The sequence below is a fragment of the Daucus carota genome, chromosome 9, assembly GCF_001625215.2.
Source record: "Daucus carota subsp. sativus chromosome 9, DH1 v3.0, whole genome shotgun sequence".
NCBI classification, from domain to species: domain Eukaryota; kingdom Viridiplantae; phylum Streptophyta; class Magnoliopsida; order Apiales; family Apiaceae; genus Daucus; species Daucus carota.
Window position 1 is genome coordinate 20808795 of NC_030389.2, and position 9773 is coordinate 20818567.

General features: G+C 32.1%; 1 protein-coding gene across 1 annotated transcript; it reads left to right on the forward strand.

Annotated features, from left to right (window-relative positions):
* The first annotated feature begins 3562 nt into the window (after window positions 1-3562).
* Window positions 3563-7478, forward strand: LOC108200909 (uncharacterized). Its single transcript, XM_017369180.2, has 8 exons — window positions 3563-3694; window positions 3826-3916; window positions 3995-4241; window positions 4319-4389; window positions 4478-4724; window positions 4822-4889; window positions 4972-5167; window positions 7198-7478. The coding sequence occupies exons 4-8, from the start codon at window positions 4321-4323 to the stop codon at window positions 7230-7232; spliced, it is 615 nt and encodes a 204-aa protein (XP_017224669.1). The 5' UTR covers window positions 3563-3694; window positions 3826-3916; window positions 3995-4241; window positions 4319-4320; the 3' UTR covers window positions 7233-7478.
* The last annotated feature ends 2295 nt before the right edge of the window (window positions 7479-9773 follow it).

Consider the following 9773-nt stretch of genomic DNA (forward strand, 5'->3'; position numbering starts at 1 on the left):
CAGTGACCAAATTGATATATCGAGCCCACTCTGGTGACTCACCTGATTATTAACCCAATTACAAACAAAATTAGATATTTAGATCATATTAAAAAATGTAATCATGTGATTTATTACTTTAAAATTATGACTTATAACTTAATATGACTAACGGATTTCAATAGAATTAATCACCTGTTTGAGATATATTTAAACGGTGATTTCAGTAGAAGTTATGGCATGTTTAGAAATCTAGATTTCATTTGAAATTTTAGATTTGATCAAATAACTTGTTTGAGAATTCGGATTTTCCAGACATTCAAATATTAGTATAAATTTGAGAATTTGAAATGACAACTCAAATCCTGTCATTTGGAATCCATCATTTTCAAATGAAATGCATGTTTCCAAACGGCCTCTTATATAATCTATGAATTCAATAGTTATATCTGATTTTGATTTTATACGGATTATAAATAGAATGTCGCAAAATTTATATTAAATTTTTTAGAATTAAAACACAATGATTCAAAATTTCATTGATTTCGTTGTGATTTCAAAAAACTTAAAATACACTTAATAATCCCACAAAATCTATCAGAATATCATTAGATCTTAATGAATTTTAAAATTTCCAATCGAATTTTTAAGCATAATGTAAAATCCTGATTGTATGCCACTAGATTTTTTAACATAATTTAAATTTCTAAATGAAGGTCCTGTGATTCCAATACATTTTTTAAAATCCGAGTTAAATATACTCGAATTTGAAAAAATAATAATTAAAGCCTCAATTGACTACACCCCCTGTGATAAGTTCAAAATTTAAAATATATGTATAGATAATTTTGACTTATTGATTACTTATGGGTTATTAGAAATATAATAATAAAAATAAAAGCGATTTATGGATAACTTATGTGTAACTTTTGTCAAATTATTTTTCATAAAACTTAAGATAACGGAAAAAGAACCTCAAAATAAATTTTGACTTTAATTTAGCTTCTCACTTATTTACAACTTTGAGTCCGTTTCAGATTTATTACACAAATATATTTTTTTCCCGTTTAAAGTAAGAAGCAACTAGAAGCCTCTACTTAGAACAACTCCAACCTTCTAAATCCCTTACTTACAAAATGATTTGGCATATCAAAAATGAAAAGATAAAGATAATTTTCTCAAAAACTTACACTTTAATCATACGCTCTTATTGTCTATAATTTTAGCCAAACTCCTGTATGTGACAATATTTGTCGAATAGCTGTACGTTTGTAACAAATGTCACGTTATCAATTAATATACTAAGATAATATATTCTATCTATAACAATTTAAAATAATAATAACATACTATTTTTAAGATATAGCCTAATCCATCAAAACAAATTATACGTTCAACAAATTTTAAATATACAATGTCTTATAGTCCAATATAAGAGATCATTATAATTCTGGATACTCTTGAAACTTAAGACAAACAAGCTCTCCAGTCATATGTTTTAATAAACATGACTGTGGAGAGATTAATAACATACTTCCTCCGTCCCACTCATATGTTTTCAATCCTCCATCTCGAAAGGAATGGTGAAAAAGGAAAGAAAAGTGAGGGCAGTAATGGACCGCGAAGAAAAATAGTGAGCTTAGTTGAATTTTATTTTAAAATTTTTTATAAAATTTAATAAATTTTAAATTTAAAAAATTGGATGGGACATTCAAAAAAGAAATTGTAAGAAACGAAATGGGTAATATATAGCATGCCTCTAAGAGCATCTCCAAGAGACTCTTAAATGAGCTCTTAAATTGAAATTTGAGGAGGGAGAAAGAAAATTTTGCTCCAAGAGACTCTTAGTAGCTCTTCATATCACTAAGAGCAACCCCAATGGTGTTACCTATTTTCAACCCCTAAAATATAATATATTAATGTTTACTTAAAATATAGGTAAGCAAAAAGTTGTTTACTCCAATGGTATTCCCTATAATCATCCCTATATTTGAAAATAATAATATTTTATTAAAACTTCTACTATGATGAGGGAGATAAAAAAGGGAGAGAAAATGAAAAATGAAAGAAAATGAGAGAGGGAGATAATGTGGAAGAAATAGGGGCTTACTTTTCTATCCCCTAAATAAGGGGTTTTGTTTTCTCTCACCTAAAAATTTTAGGTAAGGAGAGGAGGGTTGGAGTAAACAATTCTCACTTAAACCCCTATTTTTGTCCACATAACCTCATTATAGGTAAGGGAGATGGTCCCTTCGCTGCTCTAACAAAAACATTTTAAGGAAACAGAGGTGCAATTTCTTCAACTAGTTAAAATTTTACCATCTAGTATCAATATTAAAACAGAACAACTTAGGAGGCTTATTGCTTCATTTCGATAACAAACATTGGTTGAATACTCTGGTTCAGTTAAATACAGAATATAGCTGTTTTAGTCATATAGTATATGACATATACTGTGTCGATATTAAAGCCTAAATAAGACTGATGAATTTAACAGTTCCAGAGGTAATATGATTTATGCACTTGCTGGAAGCAAACATAAGTACTCAAGTTCACTCTAACGTTTTCTGCACTACACGATCAAGTCGTTTTCCCCGAGGACCAAACATACCAATGAAGTAAAATCGTGTTGTTCCATAATGTGCCCACGGCTTTGCTTCCATTGGGATGGCATACTGAGAAATTCTATTACAGGTTTGTTGCATTTTTTGTCGCTTGGCTAAATGAACGCCTCCTTCTTCTTCCCATTCATACACAACATTGACGCCAATCTCTTTAGTCACAAAACATGTACTGCTATATGTAAACTAGGATGGTGCCAGCTGCCGCGAGCTAAAATGTGAAGAAAAAGTGTTTTTTTCATTTCATTTTTTTGTTAATATAAATTGCTGAAACAAAAGAAATTATTTGAATTTTGTTTTTGATTTTTAAAAAATTATTCTTCAAACAGTTATGTTGTTGGAGGCCGTAGAAATCCACCACCGATACACATCATAAAGTCAGAACTAAATGTTTGTAGTTGATTTCTTGGGTTGAAGAATATGATAAAATAGAAATACCTGCCCCCAGCATTATAGGGTTTCAATTATAACTCAACAGATGCCACCAATTTTAGTAATTTAATATTATTTTATATACCTGATGCCTACTCTAAAATGTTAAGACATTAAATACAAAGAATACAGATTTTATGATAAAGTTGTAAATATATCAGATAAATAGACTTTTTCATATTTCCTTCGTTTATAAATTTTTGTTGTAAAAAAAGTTTGTTTTTTTTACTAAAATGTAATCTTATTCAATGTTTTTGTTAACATACCGCTGTAATTTTTATTGGTTTTTTAATTACGTTTTTAAGTTATTGAACGTCACTTCACGAAAAAGATATTTATATGATTTCATCCATTTGATGTTAATGTCTAGGTTGAACATAGAATCCCTTTTTTTGTTTCCTTTTGTTTTTTGTGAATATAAGTATATATGTAAATCCATTTTTCGGAAAATGTAATGTTTTACAAAATTATTAAAACGTATGTTATTTATAGCCTTGAAAAAAACTGAATAGAGTCAAAAACGAAATTTGCCATAAATGGAGTAGCACATTAAGCACAATAACGTATTGCACTACTTTTTCATTACATGACGGTGCTTATTTATTGCTTCCTTTTTCAGCAAACTCTTCACTCTCACCTCCTTCTCTCTCAAACCAAATCTGGTAACCTCTTTCTTACAAACGATTAATCTTTTTTCCAATATGCATGTCCTGTGCATACACTAATCTGTTAAAGTATATTGTTTTATGCTGCATCTCTTTGTGATTAAGATCTTGTTATTAATTTTTAGTAGATATCGATCCATGGGTTCTCAGTCAACATTCCCGATGGAATTTTTGAAGCCCATTTTATATGGCCCTGATTCTGCTCTCTCTGACCGTTTGGTAAGCGACGACAATTTCTATTCACCTGTTTACTCCTTTTTCCCTAAAATATATAACTTTATCTGATATTTTTTTTAGAAATTGCCCCGCCCATTTGTTGAGCGATTTGGGGATTTTCTGCCAAGGACTGTAGTCGTCAAAACAATGGATGGAGAAGAGTTCAGGATTACCTTCTCATAGCTGGATGGTACTTTTTCCGGCATGCATAGGCTTTTGATGAAGTTATCCGCTAAACAATTCCAGTTTCTCAGTTTCAAGTATTTTGGTGGTCAGAAATTTGAAGTTTATCTTTTAGATACTAATAATGTCATGTAGGCTACACCAGGTATGAAAATATTTTCTTATGTATTTTAATTTTAATGTAATTTTAGTACTAATGCATGTTCAATGTTATCATTGTAGGAATGCATTTGCCTTTTAAGTGTATGTTTATTAAGGTTATCTACAAAGTTTCCAGTCGTTGGAGACCTCTGGTGAGACTAATGTAGGCACTAAATTGAAATAATTATGAATTGGTTTCGAACTACTAATAGGTTATTTATTTTTCATGCTGAATATTAGAAACTATCCCAAAAATTTATGTCAAAGTATGGTAGTACAGTCCCTCGCAGAATTACTTATGAACTGAGTAATGGTTCTGTGTTGGATGGTCGTTATGACAACGAAGAAGGTAGTTTACTTGGGCTGCAGGAATTCTATAAGATGCACAAAATGTCAAGGTTCGATTCCATGGTGCTAACCTATAATGGTAACAATGTTTTTATCGTTCGTGGTTTTGGTAAAGATTGCGTGGAGAAGAGGGCCATTAGTAAGTATTTTAATACTTTATACCACAATAATATTTATTACATATCGATTTAGCAAAAAATTATGAGTATTGACTAAACTCGAACATAAATTTTCAGTGCACACAAATGGTTATTTTGAAATTGAAGTGAAGCCTTCTCATCTTCTGGAATATGATTTTGGGGTGGTATGTTCTTTTTCAATTGATTAATTTTTACTGTTGAATGTGAACGTAGAACTTTTTGTATGACAGCTGCTTAACTATACAGACTATTCCAGTCAAATTTCATGGTGTTTTAGAGGATTTTGGTCAATGTGAGACTCTGGATATACGTCACGGGGATAGTCGGTGGAGTGTTATGTTGAAGAAGAGAAGCAAGAGGGCTGAATTGCACTCTGGATGGAATGTACTATGGAAAGATTTGGAACTGAAAGTCAGGGACATATGTTTTTTCCGAAGGGCAGGTTCAAATTCGAAATTCTTCCTCGATGTTTATAGATCTTGTCTATGAATCCTTCTGGGTTATCTACACTATTCAGGATGATTATACGGTCTATTGAAGAATTCGTTAAGTTAGTTTTTTGAATTTTATGAATGTTAACGTATCATTTTCAAAATTGGTTTAATGATAAAAATGATTTGTTTTAGGATTTTGTTTCAAGTGGGAATGATATAATATCATAACATTACATAACATTCTCAGAATAACAGAGTAGCTACTTTAGATTACTTAATAGTAGTGCAGACATTGAGATATAGAAATTAAAATCCGCATAATTTCAAATGCATGAGAGAAGAAGAGGTTGTTATTTCATGCGTATTCCAGTATAACAATTTCTTGGTTAGTTTCTTCTTCCACTGAGGCCTTTTATCCACCTCGGGACTCCTGATGTTAGGGTCGTAGAAGTCTTCTAAATGACAGCTTGGTCCCGATTCCTGCATGAATATTTATCTCCCACATTAATTTCTTTATTTTCTAAGTAGGACATTATGATTTACATTAATTCTATTACTTGAGTTAGTGTGTTCGCAATAGAAGTTGAAGGAGTAAGAGTTTCCTCTGTAATATTACTAACTGCAGATTGGGATACAGACACTCCCGTTGCATAGTATGATTTTAACTGTCTCAAGATGTTTGCTTCCTTAATCTGCAGTTTGATGGTGAAAATCTGTTTTTCCAGGGCCTTCAAAATTGTAGGGACCCTCTCCGATTGTAGGACCTTTATCATAGAAATTACCAAAGCTGATAAGACTTAGATAAAGAAATATTGTGAGGTAGTTGTGTTGGTAGTAATTTTTACCTCATCATCAAAGTCTCTCACAGTGAAATTGAAAATACTTCTTATTTCCCGATCCAATAAGACAATATCAATTTGACCAGTTTCATCTTCCGCGAGGATTGAAATTTCCCACCTGTTGATTTTGTTTCTATTAGGTAGGTAAATTTTGAGTATGACTGAGTTTGTCTATATTGGTTATGATATTATAATTGTGGCTTAAAACGCTAAAATGATACAGAGTACCTCAAATCTGGTTCTGGGACGTTTCTATCAGCACATCTATAGCATTTAAGATTTCCATTTTGCATTTCAATTGGGCTTAAAACGCTAAAATGATCCAGAGTACCTCAAATCTGGTTCTGGGACGTTTCTATCAGTACATCTATAGCATTTAAGATTTCCATTTTGCATTTCAATTGGCTTATAGCAAGAAGTGCAATGGTAGCGGTACCATACTCCGGTTTCCAAGACTTTCTTGACTTTGACTTTGCAAATAATTTGTTTCTGCAGTGTGTATTAGATAAATTACTAAAACACAACGTTAATGATCTAAATTGATTTAATAAGAATTTTTTTTCCTCAACATAATGGATTTGTATGTTTTTGACCTGTCTGACTGTTAATTCTTCGTATCTAGGTTTTACATGGTTGACAAAGTTGTATTTTGCAAAAAGTCCTCTTGCATGCCTGTATTTTGTCGTGTTTTGTTGGTTGTTTTATTAACTTAATGAATAAGTATAATATAAGTAATAAGTATTGAAAACTTACATGTTTCTTAGAGCAGCAACACTCTCATCGTCATAGTTAAGGTAGAATACAGTTGCTGTGACATTTGCTAGCTCGTATTGTTTGGCATTTGTCTTTGGAGGTTGCCAAGAAGTCACCTTTGCACTTGATATTATAATTATAGTAGGGTATTCCTCAACCTTTTCAATGGCTTCGGTGAATTTTTCAGCCATATTGTCCCAGAAACAAACATTGACAGAGAACCTATGAGGAAAAATGATTTATAGTTAATACTAACATGACAGTGAATAGATATATTTTGAAAAAGAGAGTCTAACCTGTCGTCAACAATGTTGAACTTGACCTGTTTCTGTTTTTTGCCAAATCGATTAACCAAGTCAGCTGATAAGTGCATATTTTTGTATATTTTAAATGCCTAATTATTGCTTGTTCTCACTTATTTATTTGTTTATTTGTCTTTTTTGTAGGAATATTGCAAATGCTTGAAGAAATAAAAGAATAAAGCAAAAAAGAGAAAAAGATGGAAGAAAAGAATCATAAGGGAATATTCTCAAGGAAGCATCTAGATGGGACACCTACACCCCCCCTCTACCCTAATTTCCCCCTATAAATACACACCTCCCCATCATGTTTCAACGAACCTAGGATTTCATATTTTTAGTAGCCTCTCTTTTATGTAGTAGATCTAGTAGTAGCACTCTAAATTTGTAAACACTTTTATTATATCAATACAAGTATTCATTTTTGTTCTTAAATCTTGCTCTTTACTTTTACTTCTAGGCTATGAAATCTTTCTCTAACCACATGAGACTCAAAATTACTTGTGGATTGAAAGGAGCCTAATTATATGTTTTAAGCTTGCATTTTTTAGTATTTAGATTGAGCCCCTTTTAATTCTCAATATTATTAGTGGGTTCAATGATTTAGTTGATATTTTGGTTTGTAGTTTGATGGTGTTTTGTTAGAAACTTGGTAGATAAGCTAGTTTTAAAGTTTTGTGTGATTTGGAGTTAGTTTGGTAAGATTTGGTGTTCTCCTTGTTCTTGATTTTGGTATGCTTGAGGGCTTTTGGGTGTAAATTTTAGTTTATGATTTTGACTTGAGGTTAGTGGGTTTATGTTGAAAATATTATGTTTAGGCTAGATTTGAAATTTGGTGTAGTTTAGAGTTGATTTGGTTTGATTTGGGTCTTGTTTTGTTAAAAAAATGGGTAGTTTAGAGACTATTTAGTGTAGAATTTGGTGTTAAATTTGGTTTAGAGATTAGTGGGGTTTTATTTGTTATATTTGGAATGGCTAAATTTTCCGATCAAATCAATTTTCCGGCGAGATTTAAGCTATGCCGACGACCCCCATTTATTCCGGCGAGTCTCGTGTAATTGGTTGTTTGCGGAAGTCCGGCGTACATGTTTTGTTTTAGTCTGTTTTCACGCGCTGCTACTGATTTCTTTTCATTTCTTTGTTTTTTCCTTTTTTTATTTTGTTTTAAGTTAAACTTGCATCAGTGTTTGTTTTTGTTTCTTTTTGTTTTCGCTGTTAGTTCGATTTTGTTTATGATCTGTTTAGTCAACTCGCAGCCGGTTCATGTATTAGCAACTTATTTAGTGTTTTTTATTTTAAATTAGTTTTGATAAAAATTTAATTTTTAATTTTTAAAAAAAAGTCATTTAAATTAAGATACTCTCCTCAAAATCTTTGGTTCTAATTTCATTAAGTTAAAAATTAAGTTTTCGCGAAAATAAATTTAGTCCTTGGAACGAATCTTATATTACTAAAACGGGATCGTGCACTTGCGATTAATTTCAAAATCTTATTTTGAGCACATCAAGTTTTTGGCGCCGCTGCCGGGGATCGAAATTAATTTTTCGCTCCTTTATTTTTAATCTTTCGGATTAGCTTGTTTTCTCACTATTTTTTTGTTCTTTATTTCGAGGAGGAATATTCGGGAATCATGGAGTAAAGTGGACAAATTTTGCTCGGATTTGGAAGCTTGCTTCGGTAGCCCGTATCTCTCCACTCTTATTTTTCGCCTCTATTTAGAAAATCACAAACAAATTTGAAAATTAAAAAAAAACACAAACAAATCAAATATTTAAAATCCAAAAATAGTAGTTAGAATTAAATATGTGTTGCATCATGCATTTTTACACTTAGGGCACATCATTTAGATTTTAATTTTTGTTTTTAAATTTTCGTACCTTTAATTGTGGTGATCGCTGGAGGACCCAAAGGTACGTTAATTTTCTTTTTTTCTCTAGATAAAACACGTAGTTTAGAGCATCCATAATTGTTTACCGCTTTTATTATCTCGTTGTGTGGTGCATCATTTTAAATAAATCTTAAGGGCAAAACCCACTCACAAGATAAGGGAAGGGATTTCATCACTCTTTCCTTGGCCCACAACAACTAATTTCAACATTTTGCATTTCCCTAGCCTTTAATAAAATTGAATTAGACGTTAGCCCCTAGGATTTCGCGCTCAACTAGGAAGGTACCTAAAAGACGAGGTAATCTTTAATTATTCCGACTTTTCGGTGTCTAAGGCAAGCGAAAGCTTACCTGGCCGATTAAGGTTTGGTGTCTAAGCGCGGAGATTGGCCTCTTGGCAATGCCTGCTCCAAACTGGCCAAACCGGTCCGAATAATAATTGATTTATCGAGTTTTTGGTGGTCCTTAACGTTAGGAGCAAGGTTTAGTTCGTTTTTATTAGGGAACCCTAGATTTAGGTTTTTCTTTCTCTTTTACACCCTTTCTTTTGTGTGTTTTAATTCTTCGCACTTACTTGCTACGTGTTTACTATCTTGTTTATGCGAACTACTTGGGTTAGGAACGAGTCATCTAGATTAGTGAGACCTATAATCGAGATTCCCTCGTCCTCGTCGGACTCCGAACCCATAGAAGCTAGCGAACCGATAGTAAACATGGCATTGTCTCTTAAAGACCGTTGTTACCCATCCCGTTCCGCTCAACCATCGTGCATTACCCTTCCTCCCGTTAATGGGAATAATTTCGAGATTAAGGCACATCACATTAGTATGTTGCCT